This window comes from Thalassophryne amazonica, chromosome 7 (genome assembly GCF_902500255.1).
Source record: "Thalassophryne amazonica chromosome 7, fThaAma1.1, whole genome shotgun sequence".
NCBI lineage: Eukaryota > Metazoa > Chordata > Actinopteri > Batrachoidiformes > Batrachoididae > Thalassophryne > Thalassophryne amazonica.
In genome coordinates this window covers 53513901-53536820 of record NC_047109.1, presented here as the reverse complement: position 1 = coordinate 53536820, position 22920 = coordinate 53513901, and the positions used below count along the sequence as shown (strand labels likewise).

Below are 22920 nucleotides of genomic sequence, written 5' to 3'. Positions count from 1 at the left end.
GTATCGGCCAGGGCAGGAGGTGTGGTTATCCACAAAGGACATTCCCCTCAAAGTGGACTCCCCCAAGCTACAGGACCGTTACATCGGCCCTTTCAAGATCCTTAAGGTCATCAGTCCAGCCGCAGTGAGGCTTCAGCTTCCGATCTCACTGCGGATCCATCCTGTGTTTCATGTGTCCCGAATCAAACCGCATCACACCTCACCCCTCTGTACTCCGGGTCCGGCGCCGCCTCCTGCCCGGATCATCGATGGCGAGCCGGCTTGGACTGTACGCCGGCTCTTGGATGTCCGTAGGATGGGCCGGGGCTTCCAGTATTTGGTGGACTGGGAGGGGTACGGTCCCGAAGAACGCTCCTGGGTGAAGAGGAGCTTCATCCTGGACCCGGCCCTCCTGGCCGATTTCTACCGCCGCCACCCGGACAAGCCTGGTCGGGCGCCAGGAGGCGCCCGTTGAGGGGGGGGTCCTGTTGTGTGGGCCGCCAGAAGAGGAGGTACTGCTGGCCCATGACCAGAGGGCGCCCTGTCTGGAGTGAGGGCGCAGCCGCCTCACAGGAGCAGCCAGGGTGACAGCTGTCACGCATCACCTGCAACAGCTGTTACCAATCATCCGATCAGCAGGGGTACATCAGCAGGACGACGTCTCCACCTCTTTGCCAAGATATCGTTCTACCTGGAAGGTAACATACTCGGCTAACTATTTGACAGTGATCTTTTGTGACTTTTGTGCGTTATTTACCTGACTCCTTTTCCAACGAGAGGTGGAGGTAGTTTTCCTGCCGTGCGGATTACTGGGTGCAAACGCGCCCACATTTAATTGTTTTTTGTTCCTCGCCAGCAGTACCAGGTCCGACACGCGGAGGCAGTGGCCACCTGGGAGTTTGGGACTTGGCAGCTCCAGTATTCCCGGGGTCTGGTGGCGGAGGAAATCGTGTGGTTCCGGTTCTGCTTTGGACAGACGTCTCCTATCTTCGAGCCTGCCCACACGACACCTTTTGTGATTTGGCTTTTGTCTATTGTTGTAATCTGTTGTATTTGTTGTGCCCATTCACAACAGTAAAGTGTTGTTATTTGACCTCCTCCATTGTCCGTTCATTTGCGCCCCCTGTTGTGGGTCCGTGTACCTACACTTTCCCAACAGGTCCTTTTTATTTTTTTCAAAAACTATATGGATTTCATTCATATGTTTTTACGTCAGACATGCTTGAACCCTCGTGCGCATGTGTGAGTTTTTCCACGCCTGTCGGTGACGTCATTCGCCTGTGAGCACTCCTTGTGGGAGGAGTCGTCCAGCCCCTCGTCGGAATTCCTTTGTCTGAGAAGTTGCTGAGAGACTGGCGCGTTGTTTGATCAAAATTTTTTCTAAACCTGTGAGACACATCGAAGTGGACACGGTTCGAAAAATTAAGGTGGTTTTCAGTGAAAATTTTAACGGCTGATGAGAGATTTTGAGGTGATTCTGTCGCTTTAAGGACTTCCCACGGTACGAGACGTCGCTCAGCGCTCTCAGCCGCCGTCGTCAGCCTGTTCAAGCTGAAAAACCTCCACATTTCAGGCTCTATTGATCCAGGACGTCGTGAGAGAACAGAGAAGTTTCAGAAGAAGTCGGTTTCAGCATTTTATCCGGATATTCCACTGTTAAAGGAGACTGTTTTAATGAAAGACGTGCGGACGGGTCCGCGCGTCAGGACGCAGCCGACGCGGTGCGGCGGCACAGGAAAAACACCTCCATGTTGATAACCATTTGTAAAATCCAGGCGGCTTTTGATGGCTTTCAACAAGTGAGTAACTGAGAAATTGTTTAACAGCTTGGGCATGTTCCAACTTGCCCGTTAAGGTTTCCAACGGAGGTGTTTTTCCTGTGGCGGAGCGTCGCGGCGGCTGCGTCCCGACGCGCAGACCCGTCCGCACGTCTTTCATTAAAAAAAATCTCCTTTAACAGTGGAATATCCGGATAAAATGCTGAAACCGACTTCTTCTGAAACTTCTCTGTTCTCTCACGACGTCCTGGATCAATAGAGCCTGAAAAGTGGAGGTTTTCAGCTTGAACAGGCTGACGACGGCGGCTGAGAGCGCTGAGCGACATCTCGCACCGTGGGAAGTCCTTAAAGCGACAGAATCACCTCAAAATCTCTCATCAGCCGTTAAAATTTTCACTGAAAACCAGCTTAATTTTTCGAACCGTGTCCACTTCGATGTGTCTCACAGGTTTAGAAAAAATTTTGATCAAACAAAGCGCCAGTCTCTCAGCAACTTCTCAGACAAAGGAATTCCGACGAGGGGCTGGACGACTCCTCCCACAAGGAGTGCTCACAGGCGAATGACGTCACCGACAGGCGTGGAAAAACTCACGCATGCGCACGAGGGTTCAAGCATGTCTGACGTAAAAACATATGAATGAAATCCATATAGTTTTTGAAAAAAATAAAAAGGACCGTTACTTTATTGACAGCCCTCGTATTTTAATGCCTCTAAGGCTTTTACTGACTTGTCTCTTTTAAAGTTTATAATAGTTTTTTCTTGTACCTATTTTTATATTTAAATATTGAAAAGACTGGTAAATGATCACTAACATCTGTCATCAAGATCCCATTCCTGATAATTTCATCTGTTCTATTTGTAAATATATTGTCGATTACCGTTGCACTTTGCGATGTGATTCTGGTTTTCTCGCCACACTGTGGTCCACTGCGTAGCTCTACCGCGGGGAAGTTGTTGGACGTTGGATATTCGTCGCTTTCATTCGGTGTTGGTGGCATAGATATTATAGAGAGTAATAATATTATAGAGAGTAAACGCACATCGACCGCTGCTGCTTGTTTGGCGCCGTGGACCCGCCATCTTGGACCGGTCATCCGACCCGCTCCGTGCTGCTGCTGCTTCTTCTTCTACTAATAGATTCCGGCAGGCTATACGCTGGCGTAGCATAATGCTGCCCCCCCACAGGTAATAGTTAAATACTTTATCTCATGTTAGACTCTCAAATAGAGGTTGGTGGAATGGAGGAACTTAATCACAGCTTTGTCCACTAAATGCGAGTAACTGCCCTCAGAAAAAATTGACCTAAAAGAAAACTCAGTCAATCCACAGTCTGACAAATCTTTAAACAATTTCCGCCTATCACTAGAATACATAGGACAGCACATTAAAACATGATGAACACTTTCCAACTGACCACACTGACACAACCCATCTGGATGTTTTCCAATCACTTTTAAATATGCTGCCAACCCACAATGCCCCAGTCTCAATCTAATCAATCTGACTTGATCCTTACGACAGGATGAGGAGAGGAGTCTTTTATTTTTAATCGAAGGCTGACACATAAAATAGTGCCGCCCTACCGACTCACTCTCCCACTGCTTTTGCCACTTCTGATCACTCAACTCTTTAAAAATACTATAACAATCAACCTTTCCCAAAGGGATATTAGCATCAACTTTATTTTTCAGAAGGGACTCTTTGGCCAATGAATCTGCGATCTCATTACCTAAAATGCCAGAGTGCCCAGGAATCCAAGTGAAGGTTACACAACAGCCAGCTGACTCAACGCGATGGAGGCAAGACAGAATTTCTAGCACGAGGTCAGGACGAGCTCCTCCCGAGGCTCCGCCCATCAAAGCTTGCAATGCAGCTGCAGAATCAGAATAAATATGACACTCAGAAGGTCTGTTACTTTGTACCCACTCTAACGCCCACCATATGACTGACAGTTCCGTCGAACATACAGAAGAGCAATTAGTAACACGGGTACTCTGCCTTATCTGATTATTCATAACATAAACCCCAAAGCCTGCCCTACCAGAGCTTGGATCCCTAGACCCATCTGTAAAAATGTAGCACATACTAACTGTATTCTGAGATATAAATGGATTCACTAAATTGCTGGCTACAGTCTTATTCAGCCCCAGAAGGTCCAACTCAACATCTGGTACAGGCAAAACCCAAAAAGGAATAGGAGACCACACTGGCCCTATCACCTTATTTCCCTTGACAGCCCTTTTAGTGACCTGCTGGATATCAAAAAGGAAATTAGATTTATCCTTCTTTTTAGTAAATTCATAACTCTCTTCCAATAAACACTTTGCGGATGAGTTATGCGCAAGTCCTGACAGCCTGGCCCAGTACTGAAGATCCAACTTCTCTCTCCTAATACTCAAAGGGGTCTCTCCCATTTCGACTAACAGTGCTGGGATAGGAGTAGTTCTGAAGGCACCGCTACAGATTCTTAGGACTTTTGCTTGGATCCTATCAAGCTTGAGAAGTCTGGATTTAACCGCAGCACCAAAAACAAAACAACCATAATCCAGTGATGACCTTATCATTGCTCTATAAATCATGTGCAATGTTGACCTTTCTGCCCCCCAATCACTACCAGCCAGACTACGAAGTACATTATTAATCTTTTCACATTTCACAACAGTTTTTTCTATATGTGTACACCACGTTAGTTTTTCATCCATCCACATACCTGAAAATTTAAAAACTTTCACCCTCTCTAAAGGACAGCCATACATGATAAGGGTTATGTCTGGGATTTTCTTTTTAAGTCCAAAAATCATATAACTACTTTTTGATATAGAAATCTTAAAGCCCCATTTATTTGCCCACCGCACTATTTGGTTTAAGGCAATTTGAGTTTGTTTCATTAAAAACGCAATGTTTCTACCCCTCCTCCAGACAGCGCCATCATCAGCAAACAAAGACCTCCCAAATCCTACTTTGATATCAGAAAAAATGTCATTAATCATAACATTGAATAAAACTGGACTAATAACTGATCCTTGCGGAGTACCATTAAAAATACTTACTATTTCAGAAAATTCCCCTTCAACTCTTACTTGTATAGTTCTGTCACTTAAGAAATCTTTGATCCATATGAACATCCTATCACAAATGCCTGCATTATGTAATTTAATCAACAATCCCTCTCTCCACATACTATCATAAGCTTTCTCAATATCAAGAAACACTGCAACTACTGCTTCCTTATTGATTATAGCTCGTCTTATACCTTGGTCTAACACTGCAACTGAGTCCATAGTATTTCTTCCAATTCTAAAGCCATTTTGATAATCAACAAAGAAACCCCCAACTTCTAAATAATAAACAAGTCTGTTTGTGACCAATCTCTCCATCACCTTACACAACACCGCAGTAAGTGCTATGGGTCTGTATGACAATGGAGAGGAAGGGTCCTTTCCTGGCTTCAAAATTGGGAGCACAATAGCTTGTTTCCAAGCTTTTGGAAAAGTTCCAGCATCCCAGATATAATTAAAGAGGGCTAGAATCTCCATTAAGACTTCATCGTCAAGATGGTGCAACAGTTTATAACTAATCCTATCTTGTCCTGGTGACGTGTCTGCACCAGCTTGTACTGCCGCTTTTAGTTCTTCAAGGGAAAAATACAAATTAAAAGCACAGTCATTTGTATCTACACTACCATTCAATTTCCAACCTTCTACAGACAAGAACTCTTCTCTCAATCTCAAGCTTTCTTCACTTAATAATTCTGAATTATGAACTTCTTGGAATGCTTTAACACACATTCCAGCCTTATCCTTACTACAAATAGCTTCTCTACATCCATCTTTTAAAACTGGAATTGAAGAATTGTTTACCTTACCTGACATCTTATGGATTCTAGCCCAAACCTGCTTCACTGGGGTATTAGAGTTTATTGTATTACAAAATGCCCTCCAGCATTTCTTTTTTTCCACTTTTATTGTCTTCCGAGCCAGAGCCCTACAACTTTAAACTCAACAACATTTTCCAGAGTAGGATTCTTCCTTAAATTCTTAAATGCCTGCTTCCTATTTTTAACCACCTCGTCACAAGCTTTGTTCCACCAAGGCACAATAACTCGTTTACGAGGACTTCTTCTACAAGGAATAGCCTCAGATGCAACCCTCACAATCATTGTTGTTAAAGACTCACACATTTCCTCTATTGACCCGTTACTATTAACAAAATCCAACCCTTTAACTGTATCTTCTCTAAACTTTCCCCAGTCAGCTAGAGAAAAATCAAACCGAGCCACTCTGTCAAACGGGTTCACTACTAAAGACTTATCAAATGTACTTAAAACCGGAAAGTGATCACTACCAAGTGTATCTTCTTCTAACACCTTCCACTCTGCTATCCTAGCTAAAGCTGGAGTAGCAAAGGCTAAATCTAAGCAAGAAGTCTTACCTGTATTTATATCAATACGTGTAGGGCTGTTGTCATTCAACACTACCAGGTTTCCATGATCTAAAAATTCCTCTATTACTGTACTGTTAAAATCCCTGTCCTGACTTCCCCACAGAGGGTCACGAGCATTGAAATCACCAACCCAAAGGGCAGGAGCACCTATTTTACTTAACACCTCCTCAAGCTCGGCAAGTACAAGGGGTTTACATGGGTTATAACAATTAACTACATGAATTTTACCTTCAGTAGTCCACACCTCAACAATCACACATTCAAGCGACACTTCACATTCACACCATTTGTACTGTAACCCCGTTTTAATAAACGATCCGATCAGGTAACAATGACTGGCAAACTAGATGGAACAAATGTATGGAGTTGGAAAGGGACTATGTTGAAAAATAAAACATTATAAATCCAAATATCTTGCTCTTTCTGTTTGAGGCTCAAAACCTTTTGATATCCCCTTGTATATAAAATTGCGGAAAAGCCTCTCATGCGGAATCAACAAATCTCTTGTTTCTTGCCGGGACTCTCAGAGCAAACACTGTTTCAACTAGTTCCAAAATAATATGATTGATGCAATGAAGACACACATCCAAAACACATAAAAAGGCATGCAGGACTAAAAAAAAAAAAAAAAATACCAAAGATAGAAACCAAATGATCTGCACAGCCACAGCGCTCCGATACAAAAAAAATTATTTAACAAAAGATAAATGTAACGTTTCAGGCAACCAGCCCTTTGTCAGACAGTGAAGGGCTGGTTGGGGCTGTGAAACTTAAAAAAAACTATATACGTATATTTACCACAGCAGTAGCAAAAAGCATTGCAATCTAGAATAAGCACGCATTTATTTATCAGTACATTTTCCCCAAGTTTTCAGATGTGTCCATGTTCAGCTGATCACCACTGATGTGTCATTTGTTCCCCTCTGTCCTCAGAGAAACAATTGCTGGAGAAGTACATTCCTCAAAGAGGGAGAAACACTGAACCAACTCTGGGCCGGTAAATAAGCTGCTCTTAAAACAATACAGATAGCAGAAACAAGTACACTGGAATGTGTTAGGTAATTGGTTATTTTACTCCCCACAAACAAAAAACAGGAATCAGTGTGTCTCTCTGTCTGTCCATGAGCCTTGTAAGCACAACTCCAAAAACAGATGTGCATGAAGGAAAATAGTTTTGTGTAAATGTCTTCAAAGGAAGAAAATTGGAGTTTTCTGTTTAATTCAAGCATCATATAATATTGACACTGTAAGTACAATTCCCACAGAACTGGTTTACACTACCAGATGGACACACTATCCCGTTCCCTTGAATAAGATAGTGTGTCCAGCAGACGTTACTCCCAGTAACGGCTGGGTGAACTGGGACAATGCAGAAGTACTATCCTGAAGATTGTTACCAGCGCTAAGTTCAAAAGCCAGCATCTGTGATGGTATGGGGGTGTATGGTATGGGGCTGTCCAACCTGCAAGGTTGGCTGTCCAGCTCCTGTGCCTTAGAGCCACCTGCTCTGAATCTAAAAGTAAACTCGTAGCAAAATGTGGTACTTACAGTATACGGGAAATCTCCAATTTTCAACCTGGGCCATATATATATATATATATATATATATATATATATTTTTTTATGTTTTTGCGTTCTTGTTTTCACTCACAACAAAAGCTATTTTAATTAATTGATTTAGAACACAAACACTCACCAGCTAAATGGCTTCACACTGTAACGGCATAGCACAAGATAAAAAAAAAACAAAAAACACAGTGAACCACTTGTCACCACTGAATAGGCAAAAATGTTATGAGACATGTCTGGTGGCATGGAAAGGATCTCAAAGGAAGTAAATGTGCTTTACCTCACTAAATGTAAAACCCTTCAAAATCAAAAAGGTAAGCAGTTAACTAACAGCTTACTTTAGCCAGCTGCCCTTTTGGTAGTGGCTATCACCGAAAGCATGTGTCACATCAACACATTTGACATTCAATGCATCTAAACCGCTAAGCATGTCCAAGCGCTTGCTAAACCTCTGCGCACCCTGACTGCTAGAGTAAAGTTGTCTGCGTGTGTTTAACTAACAAGCTGGCACCATTGCTGGCATAACGAGGTAAATATTCAACACATGTAATTCCAGTTGAGCCATTGATCAGTGTTAACATTTTAATACATTAATCCTGACAGAAACATGAGTTTAATTCCAGTATCTGCCAACAAAGTAATGTGTGTGCATGTAGCTGCCTCCTGGGCAAACCCGACTGGACAGTTACGAGTATGAGTATCTACACAGGTGTAAATATGACCTGTCCGCATTTTGACATGGTCTTATGGACAATGGAGTGAATGACACTGAAGTGTGTGTATGTATTTTATATTAAGAAATGGTGTTACATTGTTTACTCCTTTTATGGATTATCATCACTGATCAAAAAATTATCTACAGATCAATAACTTAAATTTCTTTTTGGATTTTGGTGCGTGATAACTCAAGAATGCATTGACTGCTCAACTTGACAGAGTTGTCACTTAGGGAATGGAGAGCGGAAGAAGTGTATAGCTTTTTTATCAATCAGTAATTGTTTATCTCTGTAGAATGTGTTCATTTCCTGATGATGATGATAACAACAACAACAACAACATGAAATGCCTACACCAATTCATTTCAAACTGACCTCACTGTTAGGAATGGTACAAGGAAGAAACATTGATTTTTAATAACAAATGACTAAACTGATCAACAACCATTCAATAAATATTGTTAATCCAATTATCTTGTAATGTGCTGAAGGAAAATATCCATCCCCACTAAGCAAGCAGTGACAAATTTTGCAATTTGTCAGAAAATTTTATAAACACCAACATGAGAATAGATTAAGTTTAGTTAGTCCTCAAAGACAACTTTAATAGTCGGTCATGGGAACAAGCTTTTTTTGTAAATCCAAATGCTTGAGTATATCTATCTGATAAAATGTGATAATGAAGTTTCTGATACCGTGCAAATGCTTTAGCAAATATGACATTTGTGATATTTCATGGTGACTATTTCTGTTTCAGGGATGTGATGCTGGTGTTTTTTTAGAAAAAATGGAAAGATTATCAATCAGTCTTTCTTCCAATGTGCCACAAGAGTAGAAAGTCTGTTTCGCTTCATAGACTTGAAAGATGGCTACCTTGAGACACAGAATATCTCCCTTGGTGTTGGAGAACACAAGAAAAAGCTCCATCAAGTATTCAAGTCACATCTTGTAAATTTGGATGTTGTGCCATACGGTGAGAGTGCATTTATACTAGTAATGGAAATGTGCATACTTAAATGCAAGAAATGCTGTCAAAACTAATTATAGTCCTTTGGAAAATAATCTAGAAATACACTGTGTGACCAATCAATCAAGACTAAACTTTTGTTTCACAGCAATCATATTTATTTAATCACCAATCATATTTATAATTTTTCGGAATTATGTGAAGCATCAGTACCTGCTGAATTTACCTTGAACCAAAGTTCTTCCATGGTTCAAAGTCGCAAGTGTAAAATGTAAGTATAATTAGTATTTTTATGCATGTCGTATTCAATGCTTCTTGCAAGAATGTGGTAATACTATTGCTTAACTGGCTGTAAATAGAAAGGAAATATGATTGACACTATCATGTTTAATTGGTTATTGTCTACTTTCAGATTGGGAGAGTTTTGCACCATGAGTGGCACTTCAAAAGTTGAATTAGTCAAGCAACCTCCATTGGTGGGAAACAGTACAGAGTTTCTATCTGCCTCAGAGGGTAAACTGTCAAAGGAGAAAATACATTCCATGAGAAAGAAAAGGTTGCAGAAACCATCATCCAGTTCAACAAAAGAAAATCAACCTCCACCAAAGGAAACCAACAAAAAACAAGAATCTCATTCAGATGACACGCCTGCATTAGTGAGAAGCCATCCCATTCAGAAGAAAAGATCTCGAAAGCAGTTATTCGGGCCATCAGAAAGTGATTCAGATGAGCAACCAGAAAAAGTATTCATAATGGACATAACAAAAAATCCTGAGGGTCAACAAGCCAATTCAACTACTGCAATATTACCCTCTACTAGTGATGCAGAAATAACTAAGTTTCAGGAGAAAGTGGAAATGTTCAATGAAAAATGGCCAATATTCAAAGTAGATGATCCACTCTTTTTCAAGAATCTAGAAAAGTTGGCGGAAGTTCTGCTAGAACCCCGAGATGATCAAGTGTGCCAAACTGTACCAATTGGTTGTGACAAGAATATGTCTTTCTTGGTGGATGTGTCTAAGAATAATTTCCTCCAAAACAATACTTGTGATGAGACGGGCAAGTATAATAAACCATCTTACACAAAAAAGACAGTCCGAGGTGGTCAGTTCACCTTAATTCGCAAGTCTGCGCGACATAAGGACACACCTGATGTCCAGAGAATCATTTACCACCTGGTAAATAAGTCTGGTGAAACTCAGAAAATTGTTGCAGTCTGCTATCAATGGACTGGTAAAAAAGGTGACACAGCAAGAAAGGAGCCCCACAGCAGTTCAGTGCAGCCAGTCCTCACTGAAGTAGGTCCACCACGAGACATTTATGGCAATAAAAACAAGCCTGTGGGTAATGGTGATCAACCTTTCACTGTATGCAGTAAAAATAGATGCAATGCAAAAGTATGCTATGGTTGTGGCAGGAAATTTGTGGCATCATCAGATCGTCCTCCAAATGACCTTCTCCTGAAACATTTTGATTATAGAGAATGGACAGACAAAGACACAAAGCAAATGATGAAAAGTAAAACACTTCAAGCAACATATTTTCATCTCAATATTGACTGTGTAAGACGTAGATACCCTCAAACAGAAATCAAAGACATCACTGTATACAATGAGGTGAAGGACCAATTGTCACCATTACATATACGCAAGCTGCAGTCGTTTGGCATCACGCTGAAATGAGTGTGTGCACACACACACACAAGGTTGGGTAGGATTACTTTGAAAGAATACATGTGGATTACATGTATGTATGTACATACATTTGGATTACTTGTAATCTGATTACTTTTGGATTACGTTTCAAAGTAATCCTACCCAACCCTGCACACACACATACACATATATGTATGTATGTATATGTATATATAATTAGATGTTAGATATATTTGTGTGTTTATTATTTTGTTATTTTGTTTTTCTTTGCTATTTGTTTTGGTATTAAGTAATTATTTTACTTAAATGATGATATTCTTAGTTTGATATACTTTAGTCTCTTATTTGTTTGAATGTACATGTCGAACTTTAACCGGTTTTACCACTCAGACCAAAAAGATTCAGGTTACAGTGTAAATCATATGTCCCGTTATCGTGCAGGTCATGGGCAGGGTGGGTTGGGACCTCCCCTGAATGCCCACAGGGAACAATAAGGGAAGGATTTTGCAAAATAAGGTCTGCCTTTGTTATGCCCATGTTGTGCTTTATAAAAACTGTGTCGATTGTTCGAGGTTTTTAGTGGATAGATCTCCTGTGAGAGAAGTTCTTCAGAATCCAAGCCTGTTTTTCCAATGTGACTGAATACATTTAAAAGTGTGAAATAATTTGGCTTTGTACTTTGTGAGGGACAGCATTAGCTGGTGGAGTATAACTATATATATATAAATACAGTTATTTCACAGCTGTTTTGTGTACATCATTCTTTTCTGTTTTTTTTTTTCCCTTTTCCTTGCAAACTGCATGTATTCTGAATGACCTGTTTTTGTTTGAAGCTTTGAAAAAAAATCCAAGACAAAAAAAAGACCATTCTGTCAGAATCTTTGTTTTTCAACGTGTTCAGGTAAAACTTCTATTCTTCCTTTACAACACCGTCATGGTTTAAAATCCTGCAGGTCACTTAAGGTCCCCCTGTTCGCACCTGCACATGTCCAGGCCTGTTTGAAGTTCACCATTGACCATCTGGATGATCCAGAGGAGGCATGGCAGAAGGTCATGTGGTCAGATGAGACCAAAAAAGAGCTTTTTGGTATCAATTCCACTTACCATGTTTGGAGGATGAGAACAACCCCAAGAACACCATCCCAATCATGAAGCATGGGGGTGGAAACATAATTTTTGGGGGAGCTTTTCTGCAAAGGGGACAGGACGACTGCACCGTATTGAAGGGAGGATGGATGGGGTCATGTATTGCGAGATTTTGGCAAACAACCTCCTTCCCTCAGTAAAGCCCCATTTAAGCATAGACGGTAAGAGCTCCCGGAAGAGTTTTTGACCGTCTTAAGGATCACACGCCGTTGTTAACGCCGGCACTAGGGGGCATGGCTTAGTTCCGGCTTTACCGGGAATCGTCGAAAAAATTATTCAACATGTCGAATAATTCCGGGAGCGCTCCCGAAGAATTCGTGTGACGACGGAGACAACGCGAACAACGGCGTTTGATACTTTTTAATCGCCGTTTCATCCTGCCCCTTCCTGTAGTGCCGCAGTTTACACCACCGTAATTGGCGGCCGGCGTTGTATCCCTAATCAACGGCGTGTAAAACGGCGATAGAGCCCACATCGGCGTCCTCAAGGGCGTTTTAACCGGCGACAGAGGCAGACAAACGGTGGTGCTAGCGGATAGTACGCCGTTCTAAACGGCACCTCCCGGTAATGGCGTTCCAAACGGCCGATAGGCGGCGGTCAATATAAAAACGCTACCGCGCTGCATGCAGGCCTCTCACTCGCGGCCAGCTCCAGATATTTTTGCAGAGAAGCTCCAGTATGCCTCCTAAAAGAAAATTGGCAGCGGCAAGGACTTACCAAGAGGTCTGGTTCAGAAGCAGAGGGTAGCCCTGTGGTGGAGACGGAGCAACACGTTGAGGAGGGGAAAAGGAAAGAGAAGAAAAGGCTGAGTATCTCCCTCCCCCCTGCAGTGACAGAGGCATGTATTCGTGCTGCTTCAGCCTATTATACTCTGGGGGCGGTGCCTATATGCAAAAGTTCCTGGAGTAACGCAGGATTTGCCTGGATAAATCCAGCGGTACACAGGGCATTATCGGCGGCAGCAGAACACCGCCGTTCTCACGTGCGTCTTAACCTACGATTGTAAAGGATAGAACTGGGTATTAACCCCCGTTGCCTGACGTGTGCCGGATGCTACGGCGTCAAAACGCTGCTTTATTCTGCGGATTTAGCAGCGTTTTATCCGCGTATTTGCGGCTAGTACGGTGGTCAAAACGCCGGCAAAATGCTCCGCCCCTTTCCACCGCGAACACAGCCGGAACTACCGCAAACTTCGGTCTACGTACTACCCGCTGACAAAACCGTCTATGTGTAAACCATGCTTAAGAGCATTGAAGATGGGTCATGGCTGGGTCTTCCAGCATGACAATGACCCCAAACACACAGCCAGGGCAACTAAGGAGGGGCTCCATAAGAAGCATTTCAAGGTCCTGGAGTGGCCTGGCCAGTCTCCAGACCTGAACTCAATAGAAAATCTCTGGAGGGAGCTGAAACTCGAAACTTGAAAGATCTGTATGGAGGACTGGACCAAAATCCCTGCTGCAGTGTGTGAAAACTTAAGTCGAGAACTACAGGAAACATCTGACCTCTATAATTGCAAACAAAGGTTTCTGTACCAAATATTAAGGTCTTTTTTGATTGTAGCAAATACTTATTTCATGCAATAAAATGCAAATTAATTATTTAAAAATCATAGTCATTTTATGAAAAAAAAATAGATTCTGTCTCTCAGTCGAATTGTATCTACAATAAAAATTGCACAGACCTCTCTATTGTTCGTAGGTGGGAAAACTTGCAAAATTGACAGTGTGTCAAATACGTATTTGCCTCAGTGTGTATATACGAGGTCTGTTAGAAAAGTATCCGACCTTATTATTTTTTTCAAAAACCATATGGATTTGAATCACGTGTGATTACATCAGACATGCTTGAATCCTCGTGGGCATGCAAGAGTTTTTTTCACGCCTGTCGGTTACGTCATTTGCCTGTGGGCAGTCTTTGAGTGAGGAGTGGCCCACCCTCTCGTCGATTTTTTTCATTGTTTATGAATGGCTCAGAGACTGCTGCTTTGTTTGATCAAAATTTTTTCAAAACTGTAAGGCACAACTGAGTGGACACCATTCGATAAATTCAGCTGGTTTTCGGTAAACATTTTAACGGCTGATGAGAGATTTTGGTCTGATAGTGTCGCTTTAAGGACGGCCCACGGCACCTGACGGCGATCTGCGCTTCGAGGCGGCAGCGTCTCGCCGTTTCAAGTTGAAAACTTCCACATTTCAGGCTCTGTTGACACAGTAAGTCGTCAGAGAACAGAGAACTTTCAGAAGAAGTCGGCATGAGGAGTTTATTTGGACATTCCATTGTTAACGGACATTTTGTAATGAAAGGACGTGCAGGCAGAGTCGCATGTCGGGCCGGACCCGACCGCGGGGGGTCGCGACAGGAAAAACACCTCCGTTGGAAAACTTAAGGGGCAAGTTGGAACATGCCCAAGCTGTTAAACAATTTCTCAGTTACTCACTTGTTGAAAGCCATCAAAAGCCGCCTGAATTTTACAAATGGTTTTCAACACAGAGGTGTTTTTCCTGTCGCGGTGCACACAGATTTGCAGAGTCGTCACGGAAATGACTCGGCGAATTTGCGCGCACATCTTTCATTAAAAAATGTCCTTAAACAGTGGAATGTACACATAAAGTCCTCATGCCGGCCTCTTCTGAATCTTCTCTGTTCTCTCGTGACGTCCTGGGTGAATTAAGCCTTAAATTAGGATGTTTTCAGATCGAAACAGGCCGACGACGGCACCTGGAAGCGCTGCGCGACGTCCCGCTCCGTGGGAAGTCCTTAAAGCAACAGAAACACCCCATAATCTCTCATCAGCCGTTAAACTTTTCACCGAAAACCAGCTAAATTTCTCGAATAGTGTCCACTCGGATATTCCTCACAGGTCCAGAAAAAATTTTGATAAAGCAACGCGCGCCGTCTGGAGCAGTGTGTGAAACAAAGGAATTCAGCCGAGAGGGCGGGACCACATCTCACTCAAGGCCTGCCCAAAGGGAAATGACGTCACCGACGCGTGAAAAAACTCACGCATGCGCACGAGGGTTCAAGTATGATTGGTGTAATCGCACGTCATTCAAATCCATATAGTTAAAAAAATAAATAAAAGTGTCGGTTTCTTATCTAATAGACCTCGTATAAAATGGCCGTGGCTATTCGCACGGCGGCCGTGTCCATAACTCTCATTTGGCTATTTGTACGGCAAGACTCGGGTGGCAAAACTTGGAACTACTTGTATAAACAAACATACTGCATTCAAGATGTCTTAACTCCTTTAATACTTTTCGATTTTGATGATTTTTTTATTCGGCCAAGTCCATAACTCTCATTTCACTATTCATTCATTTCACTACTGATCTTTATGGTCAAGCAAGTAATGTGACATAGGTTTCAATATGATTGGAGCATCTTGTAATTCTGACTCCTGTGTAATTCTTCAATTGACCTCTACCTGAAGGCCAACTGAAAATTCAAGCGGCCAATCAGTTTTTTCAAGAGGATTGTCTGAAGAGTATTTCTGTCGAATTTGATGCTTTTATCACCATTTGCAGGATTCTGCTCTAAATATTCTCTTATCTGCTGCACTATTAAGGAGGAGTAAAATTCCATGGTAAGCCAACCAAGGGCAGAAGTGGGTGGAAGTTCACGCACAAGTACAAATCCACATGTAGCCCGACAACCGGTGTTGCAGACCGAACGGTCCCCCTGCCCTGATGACGTGGTGATGACGCGGTTCATGGATTAACACCTCGTTTCTACTTCAAACTGCACACCAGTCATCATTTGTCTGTGACAGAGATCTGAAGCTTTTGTGCAACAATCATTTCCACATAAATTCAGCATTATTTCATCATAAAAGGCGGAAGAAGCGATCAGAGAGCTGCGGCTAAATGAGCTGCTAGCTGATGCGTTCACTGCGCGGCGGACATTTCTAAGCCTCACGGAATTTTGCCTTGTTTCTGCTTAAAACGGCCTCATTTCTGCTTAAAACTGACTTTAGAATGATTTAAGAGGTTTTACCTTTATCATCTTGAAGCAGGATGGATGACCTTAATGATGTTCAGCTGGTAGATTGAGTGCAGCTGGTTGTGGCAGAGGAGTGTCTGTATACAACCCCTGGCAAAAATTATGGAATCACCGGCCTCGGAGGATGTTCATTTCAGTTGTTTAATTTTGTAGAAAAAAAGCAGATCACAGACATGACACAAAACTAAAGTCATTTCAAATGGCAACTATCTGGCTTTAAGAAACACTATAAGAAATCAGGGAAAAAAAATTGTGGCAGTCAGTAACGGTTACTTTTTTAGACCAAAGCAGAGGGAAAAAATATGGAATCACTCAATTCTGAGGAATAAATTATGGAATCACCCTGTAAATTTTCATCCCCAAAACTAACACCTGCATCAAATCAGATCTGCTCGTTAGTCTGCATCTAAAAAGGAGTGATCACACCTTGGAGAGCTGTTGCACCAAGTGGACTGACATGAATCATGGCTCCAACACGAGAGATGTCAATTGAACAATGGAGAGGATTATCAAACTCTTAAAAGAGGGTAAATCATCACGCAATGTTGCAAAAGATGTTGGTTGTTTACAGTCAGTTGTGTCTAAACTCTGGACCAAATACAAACAACATGGGAAGGTTGTTAAAGGCAAACATACTGGTAGACCAAGGAAGACATCAAAGCATCAAGACAGAAAACTTAAAGCAATATGTCTCAAAAATCGAAAATGCACAACAAAACAAATGAGGAACGAATGGGAGGAAACTGGAGTCAACGTCTGTGACCGAACTGTAAGAAACCGCCTAAAGGAAATGGGATTTACATACAGAAAAACTAAACAAAAGCCATCATTAACACCTAAACAGAAAAAAACAAGGTTACAATGGGCTAAGGAAAAGCAATCGTGGACTGTGGATGACTGGATGAAAGTCATATTCAGTGATGAATCCCGAATCTGCATTGGGCAAGGTGATGATGCTGGAACTTTTGTTTGGTGCCTTTCCAATAAGATTTATAAAGATGACTGCCTGAAGAGAACATGTAAATTTCCACAGTCATTGATGATATGGGGCTGCATGTCAGGTAAAGGCACTGGGGAGATGGCTGTCATTACATCATCAATAAATGCACAAGTTTACGTTGATATTTTGGACACTTTTCTTATCCCATCAATTGGAAGGATGTTTGGGGATGATGAAATCATTTTTCAAGATGATAATGCATCTTGCCATAGAGCAAAAACTGTGAAAACATTCCTTGCAAAAAGACACATAGGGTCAATGTCATGGCCTGCAAATAGTCCGGATCTTAATCCAATTGAAAATCTTTGGTGGAAGTTGAAGAAAATGGTCCATGACGAGGCTCCAACCTGCAAAGCTGATCTGGTAACAGCAATCAGAGAAAGTTGGAGCCAGATTGATGAAGAGTACTGTTTGTCACTCATTAAGTCCATGCCTCAGAGACTGCAAGCTGTTATAAAAGCCAGAGGTGGTGCAACAAAATACTAGTGATGTGTTGGAGCATTTTTTTGTTTTTCATGATTCCATAATTTTTTCCTCAGAATTGAGTGATTCCATATGTTTTTCCCTCTGCTTGGTCTAAAAAGTAACCGTTACTGACTGCCACAATTTTTTTTCTTGATTTCTTATAGTGTTTCTTAAAGCCAGAAAGTTGCCATTTGAAATGACTTTAGTTTTGTGTCATGTCTGTGATCTGCTTTTTTTTCTACAAAATTAAACAACTGAATGAACATCCTCCGAGGCCGGTGATTCCATACTTTTTGCCAGGGGTTGTAAAAGAGGGAGTGTGTGTGTTCTTTCTCTTTCTGGAGACTGACTGCAGGTGTTTGGACATGTTCACTTCCACGTTCCTGTGAAGACAGGTAGGCGCCGGCCACAGCTGCAGGCTCGTTGAGGTGTATTGTTGAGTGTTTAAGGAAATGGTTTTGTTGTACCTCTGTTGAGATCTCTGTGGGCTGTCGTTGGTGTTGCGCTGCTGAGTTTGTGATGCTCTTGACGCTCTGGGGTGGTGTAGAGTTACAGCTGATTGCTGTGACGGATGTTTCGGTATGTACAGCACAAAGTAAGCTCCTCTTTCAGATATGTTTTATATTTATTTGTTTAAAATGTAGGATTTTGTACCAAGCTGTGGAAGGAGGCCCTGCTGCTTTGCTCTGGTGCTCTGCTGAAAGATTTCGTCCTGTGAGACCAGTGGATGTGCCCTGTTTGCTGCGGCGGCTTTGCGCTCTGTGTGGACATTTGGAAAACTCTTCCAGCTGTGTGTGCTGCCGGGCTGCGTGATGCAAGGGCGCCCTCATGTGGTCATAATTGGTGGTATTTTAAATGAGTTTTTTTTTTTTTTTTTACAAAATGATCTTTTTAACTAGAACTTTAATTGTTAATAAATTATTTTTTTGTATTTGGGAACCACGTCTCTGTCTCAATTACAACGAACCTGTGTGTCTTAGGTTGAAGTTATTCAATTGTCGAATTCCCTGGGTGAAATTCCCAGGATGGTGTCAGAGGTCCGACATATCATGTTCATTCATGATTTCTAATTGCCTTGACGATTGAGGAGTGAATTGTCCACTTTGCCACAATCTGATGGTTAATAATCCATTTGATTGCTTTGGTTGAAGCAATCTCCTCACTGAGATAAAAGGCGAGAATGGACGTGAACGAGCATTAATTTAATTTTAGATTTATTTGATGGTCATTTGTGGCCTGTTGAGGTGCAATAAATATCAAATTTATAAAATATCTATTGTTCTACTATATAAACATAGTAATGATAATATCTACAATAATATATTAAATTTGATGGATGTCTTGTCTCACATTGGACGACAGCAGCATTAAAATAGTGTCAATTAGTATATAATGTTTGCTGTTTAATTCTATTAAGTGTTCAGTTTTATTATAAATCTAACATACAATTGAATTTAAATGTCATGCGGGTGGGGGGGAGCAAGTTCATTGACACATTCGAACATTTAAAAAAGTTGTCCCACAGCAACATTAAAATAGTGTAGATTAGTGTACAATGCTTTTGGTTAATAATTTTTAATAAGTGTCAGTTTAATTCACTGAACACATTTAATGTTCAGTTTTATTATAAATAAATGAACACAGTTGAATTTAAAGTTCCATTAAAGGGGGGGAATCCAAATACTTGAACATTTTTTTTAAAGTAATGCAATACTTACTTGCCCTAGTAACTAATTACTTTTATATTGCTGTAACTCAGTTACTAACTCGGCTACTTTTTGGAAGGTGCAACTATAACTAATTACTATTTTAAAGTAACATGAAGCGCTTTGAGCGTCTGATGCAGATGGAAAAGCGCTATATAAATGCAGTCCATTTACCATTTTTACCATTTATAATGTGCCCAACACTGCTCAAATTTATTCCACGTTGCCATATGAGTCTTACCCAAAATAAATAAATGCATTGTTCATTAAAAATGCTCTACATTACATCACTCGAAAGGCTTGCTCTTGGTTTTGCAGTTGTTATTGAAAATCAACTGTTTCACTGAGGCTCAGTCTGTAATGTACATTTTTATTTAACAGAAGTGATGTGAGGTTGTAAACACATTTTCATAGTCACACTGGGAAATTCACTGAAGTTTGAAATAACAGTAATTATTAGATTACAAGTTTGCAGATAGCATTGTATTTATGGAAATGTTCATGTATCCATCCCCTGACTTGCCTAATGAAAGCTGGCTGTAAAAGATGATTTACTGTAAATTCATCAATGTGGCAATCATTTTGTTTCATTCTTGTTGCCAAATAACTTTGGACATTTTAAAAAATATTTTGATGAAACAAAATTGGTTTGTTTGCATTTATTTTTGACCACATACACTCAACAAAAATATAAACGCAACACTTTTGGTTTTGCTCCCATTTTGTATGAGATGGACTCAAAGATCTAAAACTTTTTCCACATACACAATATCACCATTTCTCTCAAATATTGTTCACAAACCAGTCTAAATCTGTGATAGTGAGCACTTCTCTTTTGCTGAGATAATCCATCCCACCTCACAGGTGTGCCATATCAAGATGCTGCTTAGACACCATGATTAGTGCACAGGTGTGCCTTAGACTGCCCTCAATAAAAGGCCACTCTGAAAGGTGCAGTTTTATCACACAGCACAATGCCACAGATGTCGCAAGATTTGAGGGAGCGTGCAATTGGCATGCTGACAGCAGGAATGTCAACCAGAGCTGTTGCTCGTGTATTGAATGTTCATTTCTCTACCATAAGCCGTCTCCAAAGTCGTTTCAGAGAATTTGGCAGTACATCCAACCAGCCTCACAACCGCAGACCACGTGTAACCACACCAGCCCAGGACCTCCACATCCAGCATGTTCACCTCCAAGATCATCTGAGACCAGCCACTCAGACAGCTGCTGAAACAATCGGTTTGCATAACCAAAGAATTTCTGCACAAACTGTCAGAAACCGTCTCAGGGAAGCTCATCTGCATGCTCGTCGTCCTCATCGGGGTCTCGACCTGACTCCAGTTCGTCGTCGTAACCGACTTGAGTGGGCAAATGCTCACATTCGCTGGCATTTGGCACGTTGGAGAGGTGTTCTCTTCACGGATGATGCGAAGGAGATGTGTTGCACTGCATGAGGCAAATGGTGGTCCCACCAGATACTGACTGGTATCCCCCTCCCCAATAAAACAAAACTGCACCTTTCAGAGTGGCCTTTTATTGTGGGCAGTCTAAGGCACACCTGTGCACTAATCATGGTGTCTAATCAGCATCTTGATATGGCACACCTGTGAGGTGGGATGGATTATCTCAGCAAATGAGAAGTGCTCACTATCACAGATTTAGACTGGTTTGTGAACAATATTTGAGGGAAATGGTGATATTGTGTATGTGGAAAAAGTTTTAGATCTTTGAGTTCATCTCATACAAAATGGGAGCAAAACCAAAAGTGTTGCATTTATATTTTTGTTGAGTATATTAAAATGCATACATAAAAGGTGTGTGTAACTACAGGAGTGCACAGTTTATTGATAAGCAAGGAACAGATTGTTAGTCTATCCTTCCAATGCGCACATTCACTGTTCCTATTTATGATGCACTGTTGGAATTGTTACAGTAAAAGTTAACTGACTTGTGTTGATGGAAAAATTAAAGCCTGCAGGGGACTTTTCTGGCTCCTACACTATTCAGTGCTTGCATGGATTGGGTGTTGGATGGGGTTGTGAAACTAGTGACAGGTGCTTTTGTTGGCAAAGAAAGTTTTACTGACCTTGGCTTTGCAGATGATGTTGTGATCTTTGTGGAGTTAATGGATGCTCTGAATGCAGCACGTGAGAAGCTGAATGAGGAATCAGAGTGTCTGGGTTTGAGATTGTCCTGGATCAAGACTAAAATTCAGGCTTTTAACGACTTCCTTGACTCTGCTATTAGTAGTGTATCTATGTGGTGAAGGAGTCAAACCTGTTGAGACGTTCACCTATTTCAGTAGTGACATACATGTCTCTGGGTCTGCGGCCTTTGAGATTGAGAGGCGCTTGGGAAAAGTACTCATGATGTTGCTGGACAAAGATGTTTGGTGATGATATTTTTGCAGACAAACGAAGGTCAAAGTCTTCAGTGTCCTGGTGCTACTTGTCCTGCTCCATGGTTGTGAGACTTAGACGTTAACCAATGACTACAGGAGGTCTTTAGTGCTAAAACCCCTGGTCCACATGTGTCCTGTTATTTTGCGGTTGGCGTCCCAGTAGAAAAAAAATGAAAAATGGCAAACTCATGGGATAATCGCCACCCTGCCACAATCCATCTGCAAGCATACGGGTGATTCTTAGACTACAGGCACTTATTATGTCCTTTGATCATATTGTATGAAAAACAGAAAAAAGGGGAAATTTCACACTTTCATAGTTATCTTTACAATGAAAGTGTTAAGAAATTTGTTCTAGTAGTCTATGATGACTTTTTCACCTTTTTTTCAGCATCATTATATGCAAATATTGCCGTTTTGTGCTTGTCCCACACCCAGACTTTTGATCTTCAATGATAAAAATGAATGGTAAAGAAACGTTTTTTCTAATGTTTTAAAAATATCAGTAAAATAATCAAAACATAATTGGGGTATTCAATGTCATACAACTGTTGTGATTTTTTTTTTAAAACAAAATGTAGTTGTCCCACACTATTGCCGTAATTTCCACCACAACACTGTAATGTCCCTTTAAATAGTTTGTATGAAAGATTGGGTAGTTTCTATGGAGATAAACAGTGACATCAGAGCACATGTATATAGTGCCAAATCACAACAAACAGTTGCCCCAAGGCGCTTTATATTGTAAGGCAATGGTGTGGTGGAAATTACATTTACAAGGCCAATAGTGCCCGTAGTTAAAGAATCACCCATACATGGTCATCCTGGAACACGCCGCCTACCATCTGAGTATTGGGATAATCAGAAACAAAATTTTGGACTGTTCCAAATGTTGACACCAATATAAGTCATCAGGAACCCAACCGGGTCATTGATAAGTTCGTGGCAACTTAACTGGGTCATCTGCAACATCCTGGGAACCCTGCTCCAAGCTGACAGCATTAGACTTGGACCACACTGATGCAGATCTGAACCAGTTCTGTTATCCTAAAGCTCATTGCGGCAAGCAGGTGGTGAAATATTCCATTC

At 41.4% G+C, this 22920-nt stretch overlaps 2 protein-coding genes across 2 annotated transcripts in view; both read left to right on the top strand.

Moving 5' to 3' along the window:
• pycard (PYD and CARD domain containing) overlaps window positions 1–22920 on the top strand; it is a 76288-nt gene that overhangs the window by 28480 nt on the left and 24888 nt on the right. The gene's annotated exons all lie outside the window — the stretch shown is intronic.
• LOC117513931 lies at window positions 9450–11144 on the top strand. Its single transcript, XM_034174178.1, has 2 exons — window positions 9450–9724; window positions 9866–11144. The coding sequence occupies exons 1-2, from the start codon at window positions 9699–9701 to the stop codon at window positions 11133–11135; spliced, it is 1296 nt and encodes a 431-aa protein (XP_034030069.1). The 5' UTR covers window positions 9450–9698; the 3' UTR covers window positions 11136–11144.

Coding starts and splice junctions, on each gene's coding strand:
- LOC117513931 (XM_034174178.1), top strand. CDS start 9,699: ATGGTTCAAAGTCGCAAGTGTAAAAT. Junction 9,725..9,865: donor CAAAGTCGCAAGTGTAAAAT/GTAAGTATAATT, acceptor GTCTACTTTCAG/ATTGGGAGAGTTTTGCACCA.